Genomic DNA, 27,936 nt, shown 5'->3' on the forward strand with positions numbered 1-27,936 from the left:
TGGGTGGCCTGTTTCTCTGCCAGGACGACCAAGTAATTCGCTCCATCACCCTGGCAGAGATGCCGCCCACCGAATTTAGACATGACTACCAAGCTGGTGGTAATTTCTGAAGCATTGGCAGGATCCACCACCCCGACGGTTGTTGAAAATGCTGTTTAAGTTTGGTGCAGGACTCCGTCAACATGACAGAGCCTTGTACCAAACTGGTTTCTTTTTTCTTTTCAAAACCAAAATTCTGCAGTGGAATTTTCTTTTTGAAAATAAAAATTATAATGCCCCGGCGCAATGAGATACACCTCCCATGGCGAGGGGGGCATTTTTGTTTTGTTTTGTTTAGTTCAAGTACCATTACTATCATCACGCATATCATTTGTGCCTACATTGAGTTAAGTGATCCTTTCCCCATTAGGTAACCAATATAAAGTGGAAAAATACCAGCAAGAGCTTGCTCCTGACTAAATGAGCCCTTAAAATGGATGTAAAGAAATCGATGAAATGTTTTCAGCAACACTGGAGTGGAAAATGGACACTGAAATTTGTCACTCCTGGGTTGGGTACAGCGCACGGCTACTGAAGCAGGATACAATAGATACTCATAGAATAATGTCACCTGGCAGAAGGAAACAAGGCTAGATCTTGACATCCTGATTTTTCTCCAGCTTAGATTATTTCTCTTTTTTCCTTCCAGAATTTTTCACTGCTGCTCATAAGGATTATTCCACAACCAGCAACACCACTCAGACAGAGTGCCCGCCCACCACGGTTCATGCCGAAGACCAAGAACCTTCACCGGAGCCTGATGCTCCAGATGCTCCACCACAAGAAGCAGCAAAGGTAAGTGACATGGGACTAGTGGAGATGATTGACACCCTGTAAACAACCACCTCTGAAGCTCAGAAACAGTAGCTTGCCAGGGTCTTCGGCCATCACTCACACTGTGAAAAATGTGAGTACATGCATTCTACATGCATTGGGTCGGATGGTCAACAGGTACAAGTGACTTCGGAAAGTGACTCATGCACTCTTAATAGTTAACCTTGTTACTGCCGGGTTATGTTAAAATATCAAAGAATTTATAATTCTTCTCCAGGAGAGGCAACCAAAAGACAGCCAAATCCAGCCAAAGTTGCCTTCTAGAGATCTTCAGGTTTGCTGAATAAACCAGGTGTAGCCCAAGTGGGTATGTTGACACATTGTGCACAGTGTGTTAAGCTGTTGGGCTCTGATTGCACGAGCGCAGATGCCTTCAGTAAGAGAAGCCCCTTTAACAGAATTGCAATTCAAGATGGGTACGGGTGTGCATAAACACCTTTTCTTTGTGAATCTTGCTCACTGTTTTGAAGGGCAAAGCGTTACGTCCTAGGATTTCTCTAAGTGCCTTTGCAGGTACATTTGATCTCTATGACATGACGCGAATCTCAGATTAGTCACCTGAGCAGATGTAAAATGAAACATGATCTTAGATCAAATCCATCCCAGATTTTCAGACAAATCATATAGGATAGATTTACACACAGTGTAGTATTCTGGGTTTAGTATTTATGTTACTGCACTTCTCTGCACCTAGCTGCTCAGCCAGTGTGGGTGTTCCAGGTTAGAATGTGAGTGTGATTGACATGGATGGAATGCTTGGGTGACTGGTATGAGGGTTGGCAGTTGGAGTATGGGCTGAGTAGCCAAGAGGCTGCTCCTGGTGGGGCTGCTTGTTCCAGAGTTATACTTCCTGTTATCTTATCTATGGCTGAATAAACCTACTTCATATCTCATCTACATCTGCCTCAGCTACATGATTATATGTATGTATGGACCAACATACTACACACAGCTAATCTGATTGAAAATAATTTACATGGTTATGGTTATCTTACACATCTGGCAGTGATTGAGTCCTCCTGGACATACACTGTGCGCCCCTTGATCTAAGAGGCAGCCTGTGGGCTACTACCATGACACAGTTGATGACATGGAACTAAATCCTCGTCCATACAGTGGTTTTGATCTTGACTATTCCATGATTGCATTTATAAGTAAAATTGATGAAATAGTGCTAGCGTGGTGCTATTTATGGCAATGGCTGTCCATTTTTAAAATAAGAAGCCTGGCAGTGATTTTCTGCAGCCCTTGTGTTCTGCGTTGTTGCATGCCCAGAATAGATGTAGCACATGAACTGTACACTGAAGTAATCATATGTGATCATATTGTTGCTGCAGCATTACCGCCATTACTGATCTGGACAGGGTGATTTGGACATTAAAGCTGACAAGCCCTTCAGTCTGCTTCAAGTCAAGCTTTTTGTCAAGCATTTTGTCAAGTGCCCTGACTTGGACTGACAGGGAAAGTACTTTACCTAATGAACTGGTCTTGAGTGATAGCGACTTAATACAAGGGCCAGGTTGGTCCCTTGTGAATGGCGAAAGCCATGTTATGTTATATTGTGTTATGATATTTATTTGTGTAGAGTGTAACATTCAGCTTAGTTTCTTGGAGCTAAAGATACAATAATACTACTCTATAGGCATATAGATCGTGGAAAAATGACAAAACAAAGAAGAGCTGCCAGGACACGATTAACAATTTACAAGCAGGACTTTAGTTTCCAGTGAAAGATCTGGTGGTGATGAGGAGAATTTAGATCCATTAGAAGGTTATTTATTCCAGGCTTCTGCTGCCCTATCACTAAATGTTATGGGCAACAATTGATTGGTAGATCACCAAGTACAGCCTGGCCTATAAAAAGCAAACCTTGACATCATGGGATGCTTGGTGGATTGCCCAGAGTATGATCACAAGAAACTTAAGCTAAATGCATTCTTTTACAAGCAGCCAATAGAAAAAAGTAAAAATTGGGGTGATTTTTTAAATTTATTTTTTTACATTTTATTTTAAGTTGATTATTTCTTAAGGTTGTTCTTACCCAAAAATGGATCCTGGTGAAGAGGCATCAGCGGAAACAATACTGACTAAAGACAGACTGTCCAGTTAAAGAATCATTGAGTGGGGGGCGCTAGAGGGCGCACAAGCGGAATGGCTGCTTAGTCTCGCAGCTCCCGCTCCTTGGGACATTATCCTACTGATATGCTCTACCACGGGATCCATATCGGCCTGAATTCCTGGCGATTCGCAGCAGGGCACCTATCCCTACACTCGGTTCAAGTTTGGTGACGCTGGGGGACTCGGGGCCGGAGCTGTGCCTCTTTGAAATATCGCCGACAACTGCCTTGGTGCGGAGGAGTGCATGCGGCCGGCTGTGCAGAGCTACGTCAGGCCGGGGATGGCCACGAGGGACTAGGCCTCTCCCCTAGGCGGCTGGCGGACCCTTGGAAGGATCGTCGCCGGCGGACCCGCGGCGGAGGTGAGAGGCGGCCTGTCCGGTGGTGCGGGGACCCCCCCGCCCTCCCCACTTACCTCACTGCCCCCGTTAGTGGAACTGCTGCTGCCTCCTGTGTTGCGGGCTGCCGAGGGCAGGACGCCGCGCAGCCTGCCTGATCCCCGGGAGGTGCCGGGCCCGCTTGGAGAGAGACGGCGGGGGTCGGTGGACTGCCCGGCGGGAGGGCTGACTGTCGGGCCTGGGCCCTCGAGCTTGCTGCCGCTCCTGCTTCGGGCCTTGGCCGGCCCTAGCCATCTACATTGCGCCTGATATTGGGAGGCTGTCCCTCGCTGCTGAGCGGCCGCACCTTCCATGTGGAGAGGGCTGGGACCCTCCTCGCTCCCCATCCATTCACCTGGCATTACTCCTCTATTTACTGGCTGTGCTGTGCGGGGCGGACTTGCTGCGATTACCTCAGGTCAACCACCACACCTGCGTGGCACATCCCCGCTGAGACTCGGCTGCCCTGCCTCTCACACTTGTCTGGGCCTGCCGCGCCACCACCCTGCACAGCAGTGATAACAGGCTAGGCCTCACCACCATCGCTACTAGGGCTTCGCCGCCCCGCTCCCAGCCGCCAGGCCGCACAGGGCCTGTACGGACACACCAGGGCCCCGTGCCTTCACCGCCTGGATTCTTGCTGTACTTTTAAGATGCTGCCCTGCCTTGCTCTCGCTGTGGCCCTGCATCCTGGTGATAGTGTCCTAGCCTGACGGCCCGTAGTACTTCTGCACCTCACGCTCCTAGGGTGTCGTGCCCCGGCGCCATCATGGTGCGACCGGAGAACCGCCAGACCAAGCTCAGCTTCGATGCCGCGAGGAAAGGCGCGAAGTCGACGCAGCTGGACCCGGACCCTAGCACGTCGTCCCCAAAGGCCACCGTCTCCTCAGCTAAGGACGCCGACCTGTCCAGCCTGATACAAGAGATGTGACAGGGCTTCGCCACTGTGGTAGAGAAAGTTGATGGTGTCACTGCACGGCTGGACGCACTGATACACAAGGTAGACCGTCATGAGGAACGCATCACGGCTGCGGAGCAACGTATCTCCGATACCTCGGATGTGGCCACGTCTCACACCACTCAACTGTCCAGGATGGACAACCTACTCCGGATCATAGCGGCAAAAAATGAGGATTTGGAAGCCCATAGTCGCCGAAACAACATACGGGTCACCAATGTGCCGGAATCCACAGATACGGGCAGAATGGAGCTATACGTTGAGAAACTGCTCAAGGGTTCCATCAGTGAGGACGCTTTTTCGCCTCAGTTCATCGTCGAGTGGGCGCACCGTTCCTTGGCGCCTATGCCCAAACCTGGCCTGCCACCGCGCCCCATCATTGCTCGGCTGCTGAACTACCGCGACCGGGACACTGCACTCCGAGCGGCCCGGTCTCAAAGATCGCTGCAGTATAATGGAGTCACCTTCTCCATCTACCCAGACTTCACGCCAATGGTGCAGGAGGAACGGCGCAAGTTCCTACTGGTGAAGAAAAAGTTACGTGAGGCTCAGATCGATTATGCGCTCCTATACCCTGCGAAGCTACGAATCACCCACCAGGGCAAGCAACGGTTCTTCACCAATCCACAGAAAGTAGAAGACTTTCTCAAATCGCTCCGGAGAGCGCGCAGGGAGGACCGGGACGCGGAGGAGGATCGTGACAATGCAGACTTGTCCCCGGCGCCACACGAAGACTGACTGTTGATATCCACTACATTGCGCACACTGCCTGTGTCAGCTTGTGGTTTTCCCGAACATTGACGCACAGACACGAGAGACCGAATGGACAGTGACCCTGCATGGACTCTTCATCCCTGTGGTAATGTAATCCAAGGACCACTTTCCTGGCCCTAGTCTCCACCGAGGGCGGCACAGATACGGGGCTGGGGTCTAGGAAGTGGCTGTGCGTACTCTATGTCTTACCCCCACTGGGAGATCCCCTTTGACTTGCTGGCGTTTCAGCTGTTCATGTTGCTTGAGTTGGGGAAGGGGGAGGGGGGTGGGTTGCTGGGTTGGAGTGCTTGGCTGCTGGCATGATTGGGATGCTGGGGTGGGTGGTGGGAAGGGCTGTTTCTTTTTTTTCTTCGAGGCAATCATTTCCTGGACTGTATGCTTGGACTCTACCTTGGTGTGAGCACCGATGCTGGTGGTGCGGAGGTGGTTTATTCATGCTGCACATGCCAGCACTGTTATTGCTCCTGTTGTGCTATCCATGGCTACTCCAGCAGTTAACACGCAATTAAATTGTTTATCCTGGAATATAAGAGGGTTGAATAATGCCAGAAAGTGTCGAGATGTAATTGCCTATCTTGACAGACATATTTACAACAAGGGGTGGTGAGGGACAGAGTCTCTGAATTAAACAGAATACTCTCACCCAGTCAAGAGATCAGGGCTAGATCCAACACCGTTTTTTAGCTCACTGCACCATCCCAGTTTCAGAACCTGGCTGTATGCAAATTAGTCTGTTCCTGTCCCAGTGCATGATGGGAACAGGGCAAACCAAACTACAAAAGCCAATTCTTACACTGGGAAGGAAACAAGCTACCGGGGACCGGTTTCTGGCATTTCAGCCTCTTCGGCCCGGCTTGCTTGAATCCTGATGGTGCAATGAGCAAGGGACTCACATCTGAGCATACCCTTCCACGCTTAGGGTGGACAAAAATATTTACAACAAGGGGTGGTGAGGGACTCTGTTCATCACCACCCCCTTTTGTAAATCGATTTTGGCCACTATAGGTGTGGCAGGGTATACTCAGACATGAGTCCCTTTCTCACTGCTCCATCAGGATTCAAGCAAGCCGGGCCGAAGAGGCTGAAATGCCAGAAACCGGTCCCCGGTAGCTTGTCTCCTTTCTGGTAAAGAATTGGCTTGGTAGTTTAGTCTGCCCTGTTCCCATGATGCACTGGGCCAGGGACAGACTGATTTGCATATAGCCAGGTTCTGAGCTGCCATGGGGCAGTGAGATAAATAACGGTGATGGATCAAGCCCTGATCTTTGGACTGGGTAAGAGTGGTCTGCTCAATTCAGACACTCTGTTCATCACCACCCCCTTTTGTAAATCTATCTTGACAGACATCACGTGCAGGTCGCTATGCTGCAGGAAACACATCTGTCACCACAGGGCGGGACATCATTCGCGAGTAGGTGGGCCGGAGAACGTGTCTTCTCCTCCTATTCCACCTATTCGAGGGGAGTCGCTATCCTCATTGCCCGCAAGGTCCCTTTTCAGAAGTATGGGGACCTACTCGACGGGGAGGGCAGATATGCGCTACTATGGGGCAGGATAGGCCGCGACACCTTCACATTTGTAACCATGTACGCGCCTAATGTCGACACACCAGCTTTTTTCACTACTCTCTGGGGCAAAATCCTCTCTATTGCATCAAGACACGTAGTTTGGGGAGGGGACTTTAATCTGGCGATGCAACCACAGTTGGATAGAGAGGATGGGGTCTGCACCTACAAGTCCAGGGCACGGGAGGCGCTAGAGGGCATCGTTGAGGAGGGCGGACTGTTGGACGCCTGGCGGCACTTGCACCCCCTGGGGCGGGACGGCGCGCACTTTACATCATATACCGGGACCTGGGCACGTTTAGACTATTTTCTCATCACAAGGGATGTTGCTGTGGAACTGGTGGGGGTTCGTCACCTACCGCGGACATACTCTGATCACAGCCCTGTCTTGCTACACTTTCGTACACCAGGCTGGGACAGCCCTCGACCGCAATGGAGACTTCGCCCTGAAATCCTCCTTGATAACCTGTTTCACATTGAACTAGGGGAAGAGATTGCGGATTTCTTCACTAGGAATAAGGGATCTGTAGACTCTGTTGAGCATATATGGGAGGCATTCAAGGTCACAATCAGGGGGTATTATATTTCCAAAGGCCATGGTGTACTACGCGCTATCCTTGCATCCATTAGCACATTGGAGAAAGAACTGCGGGATCTAGAACTAAGGATGGTGTCCAACCCCAACCCCGACCTGCAGGCCACTTTTAGGGAGAAGCTGTCACGATATGAGGAGGAGGCTGCGCGAGAAGCAAAGTTTAGGGGCAAACACTGGCAGGCCCGCAAATATTGCGAGGGGGACAGACCCGGGAAGGCACTTGCTGTGATTACACAACCACCACGAGCTCCTAACACCATATTAGAACTCACCGACACCTCTGGCACTGCTGTTAGGGACTCAGATGCGATCCTCGCTACCTTCGTGGCGCATTACCATTCACTCTACACTTCCACGGTGGGGCCCGATGTATGCTACACTGACTACCTCAGCGACGTCGCACTGTGTTGGCTTAGCGACGGCGATAGGGAGTTCCTCGCGGCTCCTTTCGAGCTAGACGAGGTGCGTGAGGCCATTATGTCCCTCAAGAATGGCAAAGCCCCAGGACTCGATGGCATACCAGCCGAATTCTACAAAGCTTACATCGACATTATGGCCCCGGTACTCAGCGAGGTCTTCTCGGAATCATTATGCGATGGGGTACTCCCCTGTTCCATGCGCGAAGTGGTGATTACATCCCTCCCTAAACCCGATAAAGACCCCAAATCCTGTAACTCTTATCGTCCGCTCTCCCTCCTAAATTGAGACGTCAAGATACTTGCCAAGGTCTTGGCCACCCGGCTGTCGCTGTTAATGACCAGACTCGTACTGCCCGACCAATCAGGCTTTGTGGCGGGCAGGTCTACCTCCCACAACCTTTGCACGCTCTTCTCCCTGCTCCGCACAGTGCACCCTGACACACCCGTGGCGGCCATTTTCCTTGACGCAACCAAGGCATTCGACTCTGTCGAATAGCCATACCTGTTCTCGGTGCTGGCTAGTATGGGCTTTCCCAAATTTTTTATTTCCTGGGTCCACCTGTTGTATACTCGCCCTATGGCAAGAGTACTGATCAATGGTCATCTATCTCAGCCCATCGCACTGACCAGGGGTACAAGACAGGGGTGCCCTCTCTCTCCCCTATTGTTCGCCATAGCTGTTGAGCCTCTCGCCTGCGCCAACTACATCGCGGCGGCGCAGTACAATGCTTGCAGCGCCAGATTGATGTGTCCCTCTATGCGGATGACATCACACTGTATGTCAAACATCCCGAAATATATCTTAATCCGTTACTCAGGGAGTTTGTACTGTTTGGCGGGATGTCTGGTGTCCATATCAACTGGTCCAAGTCGCAACTCTTCCCCCTGACCGGTGCGGTGACTGATTTCCCCCTCGATTACCCACTCGAGTGGTGTCGGTCTGATCTCCGCTATCTTGGGATATGCATTTTGCGAGACAGGGACGAGACGCTGCGGTCCAACTACGGGGTAGCGATAACCAAACTGATTGCTTCAGTGGACCGCTGGATCACCCTGCCGCTATCCATGGCCGGGAGAGCGTCGCTCATAAAAATGGTGGTGCTCCCCCGCTTTCTTTACTTTTTTCTCAATATACCTTACTTCCCCGGCGCTAATTTTTTCCGAACCCTGCGGTCGGAGATGGAACGGCTCTTTTGGGGTGGCAGGAATCCCCGACTCAAGTGGTCCATCATTACCCTCCCCTATGAGAAGGGAGGTTTCGATGTTCCTGATTTCGAGGCCTACTATCAGTGTGCGCAGGCGCATTTCGCTTACCACTGGATGGCCCCTACTCCCTTTATGCCGCATGTAGCAGTGGAGGATTGGATCGTACATCCTCTACCGCTCAATGGCTTGCTTCACTGTCCTGAATCTGCCATTACTACACCAAATACGTCGGTCTCCTGCACATTAGACGCATGGCGCCGCATCACCAAGAGCTTGGCTTGTAAACTTCTCTCCTCGCCCAAGTTACCGCTCACGCATCACCCTGATCTTACCCTTTTGGGGGAACTGGGCTTTCGCAACCTCTGTGCAAGGCTACGAGTTTCTTACTGGGGAGACCTATTCACCAATGGCACCTTCGAGTCAGCGGACCTGTTCTTTGCTGAACATAGCCGCACTCCCCTTGACCTCTTCTACTATGTGCGGCTGCGGGCGGGGATGAGAGACATCCTGCCAGATTTTCCCAGCGAGCCCGACACCCTACCACCGCTACACTTTTTATTGAGCTCACAGGATGGGGCCCACCTGGTCTCCGGCCTTTATCGCCAACTCAGGGGAATTTCCCCCGATACCAGAATCCAATGCGCGGCTGCACTGGTCTACCGAACTCGCTATCGACATATCAGATGAGCAGTGGCATCGCTGCTGCGCGCTCACCTCTCGCATCTCTGCCAGCAGCAGACTAAAGATCATTCATTATAAATACTTGCAGCGAGTGTATTACACACCGGTGAGGAGGCGGCGCTTCGGCCTGGCGGATGATGACCGCTGTGAACGATGCCATGTCGCTGGTGCCGACTTTCTTCACTTGGCGTGGGCTTGCCCTCAGGTGGCGAACTACTGGCAACAAGTGTTGGATGCTCTTGCGGAGATGATTGAGAAGCCCGTGCCCTTCGACCCACTGGTGGCCCTACTTGGGGACTCTGTACGGTTTCCCAGATCCTGCCGGAAATTCGTTGACACTGCGCTCCTGCTGGCCAAGAGACGCGTGGCGTGCCGGTGGGGGAGGGGCAGAGCGCCCAAATTTAAGGATTGGCTAGGTGACTTAACTTACTGCCAAGACCAACATGCGACATTTGCTGAACTGTTGCCCATTTCGAGTCGCCCCGGCGACATTTGGGATCCACTGGTGCGGTATCTGCTCGCACGCTCGGATGATGTGAACCCGGCAGGTGATCAACCCATCGGGGATTAGTACACTGTTCCAATACTAGACCTGGCTGGGGATCCTGTTTCTGCGCGCATGCCTCCTCCTTGCGCTATTCCGGTGGGGTCCCCCCTAGTTTCGACCACTGTACACTCGCTGACCCCCCCCCCACCCCCCCCGGACCCCATGCGACGCCCCCACCATGGCTCTACTGTCTTAGATTACCACTACTCTTTCTTACTTGCACGCGGTTCATCTGTGCCCTATCTGCAATATGTCACGACACCCACTGATGGCTGACTCTCTGGGGCTCCGTACCGGACCTAGCTTCTGGCTTATGGAGGCCCTCTTGCTGGGACGACTGTGACTTGCACACACTCTTATGCACACCTCCGCTCACATAGTATGCCACACCTACTCACTGCTGCTTAACTTACCATGTAGCATGACTTGCCTCTTAGTTACTACATTGTTGGGTTGTTTTGTTAAGTTGTTTTAAACACCAAAAACGGAGAGGGAAGAGCTTTCTTTTTTCTCCAATGGAAAACGTTGTTCTGCTGCTGTTCATCCTCTCTTATTGTGCCACATCGGTGGCGCTACCCCACTTCATTTCTCCCATGCAATGCCGCCTGGCCTCTGGGATGCCGGCAACAAGGCTGTGTTCATTTCCGTTTCTATTTTGCTGCCGGCCTCCGGGTTGTGGGCACGACAAGCTGTGTGACATGTCTCCAATTACACAATAAAGCAGATTTGAACTCCAAAAAAAAAAAAAAGAATCATTGAGTAGCAAATAGGACTAGTACTGAAAGCTAGTGATCACAAATAGGATGCAGAGACAGTGCATTCCGGTGTTTTGTAGCCAGGTATGAAAATAACCTACCTTGCATGCGGTCTTGGAAAATGTTGAAACACTGGAGCAGGAAAGTTTCACTGGATTGCAACACTTTATTGGGCGTAAAAACGATTTGCTTCTTCTGTATTTAAGATGGATCTACAGTGGCAAACAGCGAGAGCTTTAAAGATATTACCCTTGCAGTTGGGAAAGCAAAGTACGATAACCAGATGGTCAGAAACATAACATCTTGTTGGGAGGTGGAAGAAATGACAAGATACAGAATGCTATTCTAATTAAGACATTTCAAGATGAAATTTGTAGCACTAAACAAAACAGAGTTGAAGTAGTCCAACAAAGATAGCATAAGTAATAGGTCAGCTTGGTAATGTAGCTCAGTCAGAAAAAAGGGAAACCTTCCTGAATATTTTGACAATTAAGCAGTAAGCTAATGTTATTCTATTGATAAGATTCTTAAACGAGAGAGTGGAGTCAAAAAGAACCCCATGTTTTAGTACAGAGGTAGTAAGAGTAGGTGCTGTGCCCAGCTCAGGAGACCACCACACAGAGCTCCAGATGTTGGGATCATTAGGGAGTATTCCATCTGAACCCGGGTCAATTTTGGAGAATTGGGGTTAAGCCAGATAGATGCTGCACATACAGTTCCAGAATTTGGTTTGGTTCTCAGCAAGGCTTTAAAGTTGATGGCCATCTGGGTATCATCTGTGTATGCCTGGAATGAGAACCCAAAGTATTGAATTAATAGGGCTAGCAGGAGTATGAATAAATTGAAGAGAGGGTGAATCCAGCCTGAGCCATATATCACTCCGTGGAATAAAGAATAAAATGAGAATGTGTGCTGATATAGGAGTTAAACCATTCTAAGGCTGAATTGTGGATGCCAATTGAGATATACGCTTATGTGTATTTGATGTGAGACCATGTCAAAAGCAGCGCTGAGTTCAAAGTGGATCAGAAGTGATTTTCCTTTGTTGTCCAGAGAAAGAATAAGGTTGCCTGTGGTGGCGAGAAAAGCGGTTTTGGTTCTCTGTAAAAGGCAAAACTGAGCTGGATTATTATTTTCTATGAAATGTAATGGTTGTTTCATGACCTGGAATTCAATTAATTTAGCAGGAAAAAGAAGATGTGAGATAGGTTGAATATTACTGTAGATGGAAGGTTCTCTGGGTGGGGTTTTTTAAAAGAGGAATGACCAAGGCGTTTTTCCCAGTTAGCGAGGACCATTCTACATGAAACGATGATGTTAGATAAGTCAGGACTAATGGTATCTAGTATAGCCTTATAGCCCGCCGTAGCGGGCTATACGGGCAATTGAAGGCCCAAGCCGAAGACAAGGGTCTTTAACAAGGGAGCGGGACTTTAATAGCTGGTACAGCCCAACTACGAAGGACTATAATGCTATTAGAACATTCTGCCACTAGAGGGCAAAATGATCTAACAAATAAAACAAAGGCTTCAGGGAGCGCAAGGGGATTGAAATCCCCTCAGGCTCCCTGAAGCCTTTGTTCACAGCCATAGCTGTGAACAAAGAAACATTGGAATGTTGGAGCTCCGGGTTTATACCAGCCATTATAAGCCCGGAGCTACTCTATTGTTTTCAGTGGAGCTCCCAACATTCCAATGTTCTAATATAGCCTTATAGCCCGCCGTAGCGGGCTATACCGGCTATTAGAGGCCCGCTACCACGTTAAAGGCCCGAGACGAAGGCGAGGGACTTTAACAAGGTAGTGGGACTTTAATAGCCAGTATAGCCCTGCTACGGTGGGCTATAAGGCTATAAGAACATTCTGCCACTAGAGGGCAGAATGTTCTACCAAATAAAACAAGGGCCTCTCGAAGCTCGAGGGTATTTAAATCCCCTCGAGCACCGAGAGGCCTTTGTAAGACATTGGAATGTTGCTCTGCGGGCCTTTACCGGCCCATGAAAGCAGGGAGCACTCCATTGTCTTCAGTGGAGCTCCCAACATTCCAATGTTCTAATATAGCCTTATAACACACATCTGAGGACTACATCAGTTTTTTTAGGTCCCCAAAAATGAATTATAGTTGAGCCGTAGGCTAGGGTCTATAGCAAGCCCTATATTACAACCAATATAGCCCTCGGCAGAAGTGCTATAAGGCTAATAGAATATGCCACCCATTGAGGATACAATGTTCTAAATTTAACAGGGCAAAATAGAAAGACAAACATTGTAATTGTGAAGTCAAAGGTCTATACCATTCACTATTGTCCCCGAGCCATTTCATTGTATTCAATGGAGTTCCCAACATTCCAATATTGTAATATCTTTTTAAGGTGTTAGCAGGACAGGGAACCAAAGTTCTGAGTGCTCCCCCCCCCCAAAAAAAAATGCTTCCCTCCCTCTCAGCTTCATTGGCTCCCAGTTTGTAAGCGTGCTATGCTCAAAATCTGTTGCACCATTCATAAAGCCTTGCATAACATTGGTCCCTCTTATCTTGCGGAGAAATGTATTCATTATGTGCCCTCCAGGACCCTTCGCTCAGGAGCCAAATCTCTTCTTGTTCTCCCACCTTGCCCCTCTCTATTGGAATCAGCTCCCTATTCATTTGAGACAATGATCTGATCATCTTCAATTCAGAAAGCTCCTTAAGACTATCCTGTCCGGATTCTGCCCGCAGCACTGTCCAGAGCGCAGAAATACCCCTTCGGGTGTCGATTCAGGCGCTATATAAATAAATGTAAAAAAATGTTAAATCCTGATCTAATTGTCGTGCCTATTTTGATGACAGAAGGAATGGAGACTGAAAACAACATTAAAAAGAAAGAAGAGGGTTGTTTGGGAATAACAAAGGCCTGAGCAGATGACCAATCTTTTGACAGAGAAGCAAGATTTTTATCTTTTCTTTCTCAATAGAATGTAGCAGGGTTAGCGCTGAGTGCCTTGGCATAGGTGATTGTTTTATTACTGACTTTTGGCATTGAAAATTCGCTGACTATTTAGAAAAGTTATTTGGGAGAGGGCATGACCTGCCTAACGTGTGAAGAGATATATTTTCTGCGATCTTCATTTATTACGTTTTTGTAGGATTTAATAGCTAAAATGTTATTTTGTTTATTTGCCTCAATGTAGTTTCACTCCAATTTAATTAAAGTCTTTGTAGTATCGTTTTGCCCCAGATAGATCCTCTGTATACCAGAAAGCTGAACAAGTTAGACTATGTGTAGAGCACATTTTTCAGGATGCATCCATGTCTAAGGCACAGGTCAGCCATTTATAACAAGCATTGGCATAGACAATAGGTCTCGCCGTTGGGGGCCTTATAAGTGTTTAGACCGAGCTATTGGCTTTGTTAACGTTTTTAATATATTTTATATTTATTTAGGCCATTACTTTCCATTCCCACGTGGCAATCACCTGCATCGTCCGTGGTCTTCTCTAGCTCATATATAGCACTCCTTACGAACCCTGGTGTGGATCAATTTGTGCCTGGGTTGTAAACCCAAGTTGGGCTCCAACATAGGTGTTTGCACCTGACAAGGTATTAGTGCCCAAATCATTATTGGCACATTCGACTGTTTCAGTATCTAGGCGCAAGTGCCTGCCATACCAGATTAGATGAAATCCCAATTCAGCTTGAGTAGCCATATCTTGGTTGTAAGGGGTACAAAGAATACCTGCATCTGTGTTTTTTGTCTCGCCACGTATCGCCTGGTAGAAGCAGGAATCATTGCTCTGGAAAAAAAATCTATGGTATGAGTCATGAACATGCGGGAGTCGCTGAAGAAACATAAATTCAGGAGCAGAAAACTTGCACTGGTGTCGTAATACCTCACCCCAGAATTACTGTACCCTACGAGTAATACCGGGTGTGCTATTACCCTTGTATTGAGGACATGACCGCTAGCGTCGAGACCAGGGGGACTGAATGGCCATAAATCAGAGTGCTCTTGGGCAGTCTGGGAGGAGGAGATTCCCGAGGTAGACTGAATTTGGAAATAAAATGTAACAAGCATTTTCATAACCAATAGGTCTCGCCTTTGGGACCTTATAAGTGTTTAGTTATCCAACACAATATCCTTGGTGCAACAACATCAACTGTTGCATAGCTAAACACTTATAAGGTCACAAAGGCGAGACCTATTGGCTATGCCAATGCTTGTTTTCTATACCTGTTAGACGGTGTGTTCACAAAACCCACCAAATATCTATATTTAGCTTGCTTCCACAACTTAACATGTTATAGCAAACTGTAAGAAAATAGGCTGTCCTTTCGGGGGGTGGGTGGGCGATTGAATTACTTTACACACGTGAGTCGGACAATATTACACAGGATTTGATCAAATGTACTTTGAGCTATTAATATAACGAGGCCTTAGAAAAGAAATCATTTTTAGTAACAGTGCCCTCTTATTTTATCTACAAGGTAGACTCATTATACCATCTAAGTATGATCAAAACTAATCTCCTTGAGTAGAGGGGAGTATATTACTCCGAAAAGGTGGTTGTAACCTGATGAACTCCCAGGTACCTGATTAACCCGTTGGCTGCAGGGGTTATTCTCCCGCTGTGCAGGGGAGTGGGGGGGGGGGGGGCACGCACAGCGCCCCGGTGCTCATCTTATTCACCGTACTGGCTCAAAGAATATCTGATCTGGTGGGTCACCTTAAATACCGACCACCTGCGTAAACCGGACTGGTGTTGTGGAAAGATTCTTCTCCAAGGCGGCCTGAGTTGACTGGACTCTAACTCCGCCCTGCAGCAGCTTCTGATGCACCATCCACCCCGAGAACCACCCGGTCTGTACCAGCGTTACTCTTGCGTCTCCTGAGTTCCACTTAGATTGGCCGTGCAAGGTTTTTGAATAGCGTCATTGTATTTTGGTGTGGCACATATCCGTGTAACGCCGTGAGAACCCTGTTTCGGGTCATAAAAGTAAAGTGCATGGGTCCCGGTGCAAACATAAAGGAAGACGGGATTCAGCTGACCAACTTTACGTTTTCATGTTGTAGGATCCGGCGCGTGCAGAAACATCAGAAAAACATTTACTTGGGTGCTGGGGAGGGGAGTTAACTATCTTATTGACCCTGATTACTGTGTCATATTATTACTGCCTGGAGAGCCGGCTTTGCATGCACACAAGTTCTTCCAACAGGCATTGGCCGCGTGGACGTAAAAGTAAGGCTGCGCGGCTGCGAAATGAAATGAAGAATAAAAAAACGCGAGTGATGACGTGAGTTGTGCGCACACGTGTGCTCTACAGGAAAAAGTGCTGTGCACATCGCGCGCGCTTGTGCGCGTAATAGCAAGCTGGTGGCCGGCCTGTGTAGCACTTTTAAACCACCTACTAAATTTCTCGCAAGGGCAGCACATGTGCTGACTCTAGCGAGACCTAAAAACGGGTAAAAATGTACAACACACCATATTAAACAATACATCACACACACACAAACACACACACGCACCACCAAACACACACCCACGCATACACACACGCGTGCGCATACACACATACACACAGATGCATCACTCATATGTAAAAAACAACTTGCATCACCACAAACTAGTCTAACATGGGTCATGCATTATACTCCCTATGCCCCCATTAACGCATTTACACTAATCCTGCTTTTTCTCTAAATATTGGTTGATGGATGAAACGAGACTCCGACTAGGCCTGGATGAAACTTGAATTACACCTGCATAATTTCAAGAATTTCAGATTATGCTTGTTGCGCAAAATTCTCCAAAATATGCCATTATGTCACTTTACATAATTGTGTGCCATTTGCAGTAAAAATATACCATAAATGCACAGAAACGACAGAACCTGAGCGGCTGTGGTTTTGAGGTTGCCAATTTATTTCAATCTAAAATATAGTGAAAAAAGTTCACATAATGTTGCTGAAATTTTACGTATTTATGTCAAAGTATATTGCACAAATTCGGTGTCCCCCTAATTCCAACCTGCACGGGAACTGTGCCCTTCTGATTGCTTTTACTATGTAGGTTTGACCAGGTAAAAACATGATGAAATGTGCGTAGGCAAAAAAGTCCTGAATGGAGGAAAAACTTGCAGGAATCCGTGTAGGAACAACAATGCCCTTGGTTATTTCCCATTCCTCAGGGGATAACCTGTACTGTTTTTTATCAATTCACACCTAAGAATTAGTGCATCCTGAACCATCAGTAATTTCGGGTAATAAAGGCCCAGCGCCTTGAGACCCTCGGGGGTGAGTAGTCGCACTTTATAAGATTACTGATTGATTGGGTGATTAAAGGCTTTGGACTATTTCCGTCTGCTGAGCCGTTGGTATGTCTACTGAAGCAACTGGAAAATCACTGCAGATACCAAATGATACTGCTCAAAGAATACACGAACCATAAATAGACATAGACATGTTCCAGACACACCATCATCACAGGCCCAATTAAACTCTGGTCTGCAGTGGAAATTTCGGAACCGGTTGGAGAGGAAAGTGCTAGTAGGTTATATCAATGGCAGAGTGCACTGTACACAAATGACCATAAAATAATAACTCTATTTTGTCTGTCTGGGGATGTCATATTCGATTACACCGCGATAAGCAGTCATCAAAGAAGTCTGTTTTTTAATTACCTGACACTGAGAAAATTAAACACAGCACAATTAGGCCACTGGCCCTCATGGCACAGTCAGCACACGTTTTGTGGGTCAGGTTCTGAGAACTTGTAGCATTGTTACACACACCATCTCTGTAAGCCAGCCATCTGGAACATAAGTGGGAGTCGGGACCGAGCGTGTATGTAACATGTCAGCTGGTGGCCGAGGAGCAATCTTGAACTGCAACAATACAGAAGGGTCTAGAGGGCGCACTGCAGCATGGCCGCACTGCCGTGAGGCTCCTGCAGCCCGGAGCTTCCATCCGGCAATTTATCCTTTTGAACATCATCATCTCCTGATCTGACCCTGGAATCTCCTTCGGACAGCTGTGGACTGCACTCGGTCCAACTCCCACCACGATCGGTGGTTCCTGTCCGGAGATAGGAGATCCGGAAGTTTTGCCGCCGGGTGCTCTGGAAGTCGGGAGCACTGCGGCCCAGCGTCACAGCTCACTGTGGGCCGCTGCCTCACACGTGGGGTGAAGGCCGGATCCCCTCCCCCCTCAGAGACACTGCGAGATCGCCCGCTTCGAGGTGGATGGTGACGGTAAGCGGGGCTCGCGACCGGTGGCAGAGACTGTGAAGTGTCACCACAGGTGCCACCCTGGGCTACGGTGGCAGGGCTGTGACGGGGACTCCAATCCACCCCAAGATTTGATGCACTGCCGGGACACGGGCGGGAGTGGCGGGGCGTGCTTGCCTGCTCGTGCCCCCGTCTGTGGGGACCTCCTGGACGCTTGTGAGCTGCGGAATACGGACGAGGGTGTCCTGTGACTGGCCCTACGATCTGTGACTGGACGCGCTGGGCACCCTGCTGGGACCAGCCTTCTCCTTTGTTTGGTGCCATTGTCGCCGCAGCGGCCATTGCGTGCCGGTGCCTACCGGCTAGGTTTTTTTTTTTGTTTTTTTTTTTTCAGCGGAGCGCTGTGCTAGCATCTGGTTCCAGGCCCCTCTGCCTGCATTGTATGCCGGTGCCTTCTACTTTGGGTTTCCTATGCCACACTGTCCTGGATTGGCCTGTCCTGCTTCGTAAGGGACGACATCAGAGCTGAGTCCTGCGCTCTGTCCCTGTTACATGGTGTAAGTGGCGCTGCCCTCACCTGTCTGTGCTGTACTATGGTGGTCCGCTGCCAGGCGCTCTCGGTCCACTCTCACCTGCTATTGTTGTGAATACCCCTCTGCCTCCCGGTGGGCAGCGGCGTGCTTTGTCTGTTTGTGGGGACTGGCGATACTGCGTGGCGACGCGGCTGCTGCGCCCTGCTCTTGGATTTTGCTATACTGCCTGTGCTGGTGGGTGCATACCATTGGCTGGTGTACGAGAGCTTGTGCCCAGGACTAACCTCACTTCTGCTTGCTGTGTGTGCGTGACCATGGGGAAGCCGGACAATAAGCAACCTAAACTTTCCTTTGACTCTGCGGCTTCTAGGAGGGGCACTCGCCTGGTGCAGGAAGCTGGGAGCTCCCGTTCTCCCCCCCGCCTGTCGTTGATGCTACTCCGCCGTCCACTGCCCCGGATTTCTAACAAATGATGCTTGAGATGAGGCAAGGTTTTGCTACCATTGTGGACAAAGTGGACAAACTATCCTCGCGCATGGACGCAATGGTGCAAAAACTCGATGTCCATGAGGAGCGCCTGACTGCGGCGGAACAGCGCATCTCGGACCACGACGACACTGCGACCACTCACACCACTCAATTGGCGAGGATGGACAATATATTGAGGGTAATAGCAGCCAAGAATGAGGAGTTAGAAGCGAGAAGTCGACGCAACAACATACGCGTTGTAGGTGTACCGGAGACGACGAATGTGGGAAAGATGGAGACGCACGTGGAAAGACTGTTGGTTGGGGCGGTCGGAGCAGAGGCGTTCTCCACGCAGTTTATTGTGGAGCGAGCGCACAGGTCCCTTGGACCACGTCCGGCCACCGGCGCGGCACCGCGCCCTATCATTGCGCGCCTCCTGAACTACCGGGACCGGGATGCAGCTCGTACCACCCGCTCACTTTCATTTGAGGGGGTCAGTTTAACCATCTATCCGGACTTCACCCCGATGGTGCAGGAGCAGCGCCGCAAGTTTCTTGCGGTCAAGAAAAAACTTAGGGACCTGCAGGTGGACTACGCCTTGCTATACCCTGCGAAGCTGAGGGTGACTCATCAGGCGAAACAGACCTTCTTCACGAATCCGCAGCATGCGGAAGACTTTGTGAAACGACTAAAGAGGGAACGGGCTGCTGTGGGCCGGCAAGACGGGGAGTAACAGGATGGCCACCGATCGGCGGGAGAGGAGGAGGACCCCTAATTGGGTTTCTAGTGGCGAACTGGCTGAACTACATACTTTGCACTGGCGGTCCTATGGCTGCCCCTGGAGTCTAGGGGTTCGCAGGCGTGAATGTTAAGAGCGGATGTGTGGATCGCCGGTCCAATCCGGGATCCCGCCAGTTGAAACTGTTGATACGGCGATGATTGATGATAATAATTTGCTCCGGGCACCCTCTCCCACACTGTGCCTGGGTCAGGTCTTCGCCTTACGGCTGAGGGTTCGGCGTGGTGTGGGAGGGTGGTAATGTGCACCTCTGGTGGGCACTCCCACGGGCATACCCCACCATTGTTAAGTTCTTTTGTGCGCCTGAGTTTCTGGATGGCTGGATGGATGTATGGAGTGTGGGGAGGGGGGGGCGAAGGGTCCTGGCAGGTTGGGATTGGTCAGGTGGGCGGAGGGAGGGGGGATTGCACTGGTAGGTTCTGTTTCACTGGACGTACGTCTTAGGTGCGCAATGTTCTCTGGGTGTACTGCATTGCCGGCGTGCCTGTTGCACGGCTGTTGTTCTTTGAGATTGGGAGGGGGGGGGGGTCTGGTTCTTTGGTTTGGAGATGGCTGGGATGAGTGTGGCTTGAGGTTGTTGGAGATGCTGTGGTGTGCGATTGTGACGTTTCGCTGCCTTGCGCTGAGAGACTGGGACGGTGCAATGCTTCTGTGTGCCCCGTGGTGCCTTGATCACGGGTGATGACGATTGACACTGTGGATAAGATATCGATCTTGTCTTGGAATGTTCGTGGGCTTAATGATGCCAGGAAATGTCGTAGTGTACTACAGTATTTGGATAGACATGCAATACAAGTGGCTCTCCTGCAGGAGACGCATCTGCGGCGTTTGCCTGCTTCTACGTTTGGTGGGAGGTGGGCTGCAGTGAGGACATTTGCATCGTACTCCTCATATGCTCGTGGAACTGTTATACTTATTAAGAAGTCACTCTCCTTTCAAGAACTGGGGTCACAGGTGGATCCTGAGGGGAGATATGTACTATTGTGGGGGAGGCTTGGGCAGGACGTTGTGCTCTTCGTAAACTGTTATGCACCTAACATTGATACGCCTGCTTTTTTTCTCACCCTTTGGGGCCACATTCTTGCTGTGGAGGCCTCACATATTGTGTGGGGGGGGGAATTTCAATCTGGCGGTTTAGGCTCTGGAGGATAGATCGGAGGGTAGCCCTCAGTACAATACACAAGCCAGGGATGCTTTACGGGGCATTGTGGAGGAGGCAGGGCTGATTGACAGCTGGAGGTATGCTCACCCGACTGATAGAGAGGGCACGCATTTCACTGCACAAGCTCGCTCCTGGGCTCGTCTGGACTATGTCTTCCTCTCCAGGGGGCTGGTGGGGGGGTTGCGGGAGGCGGTGCACTTGGCCAGGACGTACTCTGATCATTGCCCGGTCAGAGTTGTGCTCTCTGTGCCCGGGCTGCGCAGGCCGCGCCCACCCTGGCGGCTCTTTCCCTCTGCCCTGTTGGACCCCGTTTTTAAGGCTGAACTTGGCGAGGAGGTGGAAGCTTTCTTTCCAAGGAACAAGGGATCTGTTGATAGTGTGGAGGTGATATGGGAGGCGTTTAAGGTTACGATCCGGGGTGTCACTATCTCCTAGAGCTGTGGGGTGCTTAAAGTTATTGTTCGTACTCTCGAGGGCTTGGAGGCTGATTTACGACAATTGGAACGCAGACTGCGGGCTGGTCCTGATCCCGACCTCTTAGGTCAGTTTAGGAGTAAGCTTTCGGAGTATGAGGAGGAAGCTGCCAGGGAAGCTAAACATAGAGGAAAATACTGGACGGCGAGGAGATATTGTGAGGGGGAGAGGCCTGGGAAGGTACTTGCTGCACTTACTAGGCATCAGAGGTATAGTTCGGACGTGTTGGAACTGGTCTTGCCGGATGGCACTCACTGTAGAGACACAAAGGAGATTCAGGAGACATTTATTCACCATTACACCCACTTGTACACTACACAGCAGTCGGGGGATGTGCGATATGGCGGATTCCTTGATGATTTAGCGCTTTGCTGGTTGTCGGACGATCACAGGGCATTCCTGGGCAGGCCTCTTGAGGAGGAGGAGATCAGGGGTGCCATCATGTCCCTGAACAATGGGAAGGCCACGGGGCTGGACGGCCTTCCCGCCGAATTCTATAAATGTTACGTGGATATTATGGCTCCTGTCCTTCGCGAGGTTTTTGAGGAGTCCCTTGAGGTAGGGAGACTGCCGGGTTCTATGAGAGAAGTTGCTATCACCTCGTTGCTTAAACCGGGTAAAGACCCTCGAGACGTGGGTTCCTATAGGCCCCTTTCATTACTTAATTGTGATGTCAAGATTCTGGCGAAAGTGTTGGCGGTTCGGCTTTCTGAGCTCATGCCTGTTATTGTCTTGCCTGATCAGTCTGGTTTCGTGCCTGGTCGGGCGACTTCCCATAATCTTCGTACCTTGTTTTCCCTTATCCCAACCATTGCTCCGGAGCTCCCGGTGGCCGCCGTTTTCCTGGACGCCTCTAAGGCGTTTGATTCGGTGGAGTGGGGTTACCTTATTGATGTTTTATGCAAAATGGGGTTTCCTCGGATCTTTATCTCCTGGGTCAAACTGCTGTACACTGACCCGGTGGCGAGAGTGGTAGTGAATGGTGTGCTTTCCCCCCAGTTCCCTATTACAAGGGGGACCAGGCAAGGATGTCCCCTTTCTCCCCTCCTGTTTGCCATCGCTATAGAGCCCCTTGCTTGACGGATCCGCCAATTGCACCAACAGAGTGCGTTTAACTGTTTCCAACGGCAAGTGGGAATCTCTTTGTACGCGGATGATGTCACTCTTTTTGTTAAGGATCCGCAGACGAATCTTAATGCACTTTTGCGAGAGCTAGTTGCTTTTGGCGGGGTTTCTGGGATACATATCAATTGGCAGAAGTCCCAATTTTTTCCGCTCACTGCGGCGGTTCATCGATTTCCGTTGGACTACCCTTTGGAGTGGTGTGACTCGGAGCTGCGATACCTTGGTATTGTGGTCTCTTTGGTCAGGGAGGAGACTATTAGGCTTAACTATGGTGTAGCTATCACTAAACTGGCGGATAACATTACGAGATGGATGTCTTTGCCTTTGTCCATGGCGGGTAGGGCGTCCTTGATTAAAATGGTAGTCTTGCCCCGTTTTCTGTATCTTTTTCAGAATATCCCATATCACCCTGGCGCTTATTTTTTTAAACGTCTCCGTTCAGAGCTCATTCGTTTGTTCTGGGGGGGCAAACAACCGAGAGTAGCGTGGGCTACTTTAACGTTGCCCTATGTCGATGGCGGATTTGATGTTCCTGACTTTGAACTTTACTATCTAAGTGCTCAGACACACTATGCATACCACTGGATGCGTCCCACGCCGTTTATGCCACAAATTGCGGCTGAACAATGGGTCGCCCATCCTCTCCCGTTAGAAGGTATGGTACTGGGCAATGTGGGCGATGTAGACACCCACCGGATGACTGTGACGTGCACGGTGGATGCTTGGCAACGTGTGGCGCGATTGCTGGATCTTTCATTTCTCTATTCACCTGCACTACCTCTTGCGTATCATCCTGCTCTGTCCCTATTGCAGGAGACAGGATTTCAGCGTCTGTGCAAGCGTCTTGGGGTACTTACTTGGGGAGGCCTTTTTCGCGAGGGCACCTTCCGTACCCGGGAACAGTTTTTTGGTACTGTGATCTGCTCCCCCTTGGAGCTGTTCTATTATATCCGCCTGCGGCAGGGCCTGCGTACTTTATTGCCGGATTTCCCTAGGGAGCCGGATGTGACCTTGCCACTTCACGTACTACTAGTCTCCGATGGGCGACACTTGGTTTCGAAGCTATATGGTGCCATTAGACGGCAGCGAGCTACCCCGGCTAGTCGGGTGCGGGAGCAGTGGGACGCTGAACTGGGCATCACTATCTCTGACGAACAGTGGCAGTACTGTTGTGGTGTTACTGCTAATATCTCCTCCAGCTGCCGTTTGAAAATTATACACTACAAATTCATACAGAGGTTTTATTACACCCCAGCCAGGAAACTGCGGTTTCGATTGTCGGAGGACGATAGATGTACCCGATGCCGGGCAGTAGGCGCCGATTTCCTGCACTTGGCATGGGAGTGTGCGGCCGTTCTGGAGTACTGGGTGCAAGTCCATGCTGCTCTGCAGATCATGACGGAGGACGGGGTGTTGTTCGACCCCGTGGTTCTCCTGTTGGGGTATACTAAGGGGGTACCTGCCCTCCACCGTAGATTTGTGGATGTGGCCTTATTGTTGGCCAAACGGAGAGTGGCTTGCTGTTGGGGGCGAGGCAGGGTGCCGCAATTCAAGGACTGGTTACGTGATATCATTTATTGTCAGGACCAATACAATGTGTGTGCGGAGCTGATGCCCGTGCGATGTAGGCCTAAGGATTTTTGGAGCCCATTGCAGGTGTACCTCCTCACTAGGGCGGTGCAGGACTCTGATTCTGACAGTGAAGACCGGGTTGGGGTGGATTGAACGGCGCGAGGTTTGCTGAGTCGCGCAAGCACCTGCCGGATTCCATGCCCCGGTATGACTGGGGTCATCTCGTCCTTCTGTTGCTGTGCTGCTTCTATTTGTCGTACTGTGATGGTATTGTGTGGGGTGTGATGGGCCAGCAGTTACCCTCCTGTTGGGGGTTTGGGGGGGGCCCCCCTCTGACCACATGATACATGGTGGTTGGTCGTCCACTGGGCCGATGGATGTCTCCCTGCCTTACGGTCTGTGTGCTACAGATTTATACCCCTGCCATCACCTACTTCTTTGAGCGGATGCGAACCGCGATGCTAGTTTACAGTTGTTATGTGTCTTTTCCATTGCTGTATGCTTGGTATTTTGCATTGACATGAAGCCCGGACATTTTGATCATATTGCCACATTGCACTGTCTCTCACTATTTGTATGGATTGTGAATGTACCACTGCTGTCTTTTGCTTGTCTCCAAATAAAGGTTTTAAAAAAAAAAAAAACAATACAGAAGGGTTTAGAGAAAGAGTAAAGAAGCATTGGCAAATACAAAAGATTGGCGTGCAATTACAGTAATAAGCCAGTGGCTGAGGAGCAATCTAGAACTGTAAAAATACAGAAGGGTTTAGAGGAAGAGTAAAAAAGCATTGGCAAATCCATGCTGGGTGCACTGAATTTGTATTCCAGCATGTGAAGGGGTGCTTCCAAACATGGTGATCCTTGTCAGCACCTTCAAGGCTATTTGTGAGCGCTAGGGAGGTCAATGCCTGGTCCTTTATTGGAAATCATTATAGGAATGACCATTCGTAATTCATTTGTTTTTACACAAAGTGAACCAATGTGTGTTGCAGTGAAAGAAGTAACAACAAGGATACATTTTTCAATGCAGTGCATCTATGTGATAAAAGCTTGAATTCGACAAAAAGGGTAGTGATTGACTGTACTTTTGACATGTTTAATTTTTTATATATTTATTTAAAGAGTTTTATATAGCACTGGCTAGACCCGAAGGTATCAGAGCGCTTTACATGAGAATCAACAATGTAATTAGGAGAGGAGAGAAAGGAGAAAGAAAAGTAGTGGAGGGGGCAGGGGAGGTGAGAAAGGGAGGATAAGGGAAGAGACAACAAGAAGAGATGAAAGGAAGTCTGTCTAAAGACCGACTGGGTAGGTGACGACCAAGGCGGGAATCCACAGTCCATCTCCCCTATAGCTAAACTAGGTAGCTCCATCGGGTATCAGACAAAATAGTTCAGTCTCAATACATTGAGAGAGGAGAGAAGGAGAGACATAGATAGAGGGAGGATGTGGGAAGAGACAACAGGAGAGACGAAAGGAAGTCTGTCTAAAGACCGAATGGGTAGGTGACGTCCAAGGAGGGAATCCCCGGCCTGTCTCCCCTATAGCTAAACCAAGTAGCTCCATCGGGCATCAGACAAAATAGCTAGATCTCAATTGAACGGAGAAAATTCACAGATAAACAGGGTGGGTACTAAGGGCCAGGAAAGGTGAGGGCAAAGGTCAGTAGCAGGAAAGTGGAGTGGAGCGGAGAGGGGTAGGAGGTAGGGGGAGGAGGGAGATAAGGTCAGGAGGTTTGTTGCGGCCATCATTTTAGGCAGGTAAAGGCAGTATTTCAGGAGCAATCACTGTGCGGGGTGACTACATCGCAGCTTTTTTGTCTCTCGTGTCCCTGTAGGCTCTGAAAACTCACTGCATACCACTGTTTTTTTGGGCTTGGCCACGCTTCTTTTAACCTCTCCGCATGTTGGTCGCTTTTGTGCACCAGGGTATTGATGCATGTGTTCATGGCATCCATTTTGGTTTCTACAGAGGTGAGGCTGGACTGTATTATGAGCAGGAAGGCTTTTAAATCGTCCGTGAAGGTGGGCGGGTCAGGGTCTGTATAATCGTATATCATGGACTTCAACAGAAACGCTTGTTAGGAGCCAGAAAGGCACACCATAAACAGCCAATAGCATGATGGAGAGACTAAAATATGCTACTTGGCTGATCCAGGTTGTGGCTTACAAAATCTGAAGTCAGTGTCTCAAGCCAGTGTATGCAACTGTTTGAAGGGCTCTCAGGGGGCCAGGAATATATTAAAAAATTCAGTCTATTTAGATTCCCTGAAGATTACCATACATTTTCTACAGCTCTGTGATTCATTTTCCTGAAGTCCTATCTCCGATATGCTACTATACCAGACTGACTCAAGGTTCCAGGGACATTTCCTTAGTATAATTTTGTACTACAATAGAATAGTAGACGGCTCTATCAGGATGTTCCAAGGTACCTATTTGCCATATTTTGAATAGAGCTGTCTTTGCTATGAGAATGTTTGTGGAAATCCGATGGATCCTAAATTACCAATCTATATTAACTCTGCAAAACACCCAATGAATAACTCATGATTTTTGAAGTTCATGGAATGTTCTAGTTTTTATACACACTGGTCTGTTTTCAAAGGGAAGCATGCAGTAAACTGAATATACTGGATTTAAATTGGGCATTCTTCTCTTCAGCAAGGCAATGTAGTTTGACAGATGTAAGACCTCTTGGAATATCCCTTCCAAACTAACATTTTATCCATAACAGACTCTTCTACGCAATGGTGGCATACTAGGAGAAATATATGCTTTCCGGAGAACTATAGTGTCTATTGTCTCCTAAAAGAATACACACGGTTATTTAAGGACTATCCTCGTGCTAGTGGAATTTTCGAACAGACTCAAAGTTCCTCATAGCATGTCCTAGTTCTGTACTGCACTGACTAATAGATCCTCAAAGCCTACTCCTGGGACTCTTCTATGCCTAACCATACCATGGTGCTATGCTTAACTAGAATCACGGGGCCCGATTAACAGAACTAACTTAAGACAACATCCTAAACTTACAACCATTTTAGTATTCACAGAAGGCTCTTATTCATTGATGAGTCAATGCCTTCTGTGAATACCAAAGTGAGTAAGTGCCTTCTGTGAATACCAAAATGTTTAAGAGCACTTACTCATTTTGGTATTCACAGAAGGCACTTGATCATGAATGAGTAAGTGCCTTCTGTGAATACCAAAATGAGTAAGTGCCTTCTGTGAATACCAAAATGAGTAAATGGTAGTAAGTTTAGGATGTTGTCTTAAGTTCGTTCTGCGAATCGGGCCGAAGTTCCTCGAGGCCAATCCTTACCATGGGGCAGTTTACCGGAACAAAATCATGGTTCGTAAAAACCTATCCCTTACACGTTGCAAGCATACCCAAGGTTTAATGAGGTTGAGATTCATCAAGGGCTAGCCTACTCTGGTGATATGTTCATAGACATGTTTGCAAACCACCTACTAAGCTGCCACAATAAAAGTCAATCAAGGTTCACTGAGGCCTATCCTTACCATGTACATGTAAATGTAATAGTATTTGTATAGCGCACCGAATCGACCCCCGAAGGGGTATCTCAGGCGCTTGTACGCATACCGCTGTGGAACCCTTCCTGGCTTTTCCCTGTGAAGTGCCCACTCCTGGGAACCCCCAAGGTGAAGCCATGCATCCTAGCGTTGTTGGGGCCAGTGTGGAGATTAAGCAAGCTATTGCCCAGAGTTGCAGAG

At 49.2% G+C, this 27,936-nt stretch overlaps 1 protein-coding gene across 1 annotated transcript in view; it reads left to right on the top strand.

Moving 5' to 3' along the window:
• The window catches only part of FAM131C (family with sequence similarity 131 member C), a 340,988-nt gene that overhangs the window by 88,691 nt on the left and 224,361 nt on the right, over positions 1-27,936 (top strand). The window contains exon 2 of the mRNA XM_086921681.1: positions 689-834. Within this exon, the coding sequence (XP_086777807.1) occupies positions 689-834 (146 nt within the window). The remainder of the gene's footprint in view (positions 1-688; positions 835-27,936) is intronic.

This window comes from Lissotriton vulgaris, chromosome 5 (genome assembly GCF_964263255.1).
Source record: "Lissotriton vulgaris chromosome 5, aLisVul1.2, whole genome shotgun sequence".
In the NCBI taxonomy this organism is placed as follows: domain Eukaryota; kingdom Metazoa; phylum Chordata; class Amphibia; order Caudata; family Salamandridae; genus Lissotriton; species Lissotriton vulgaris.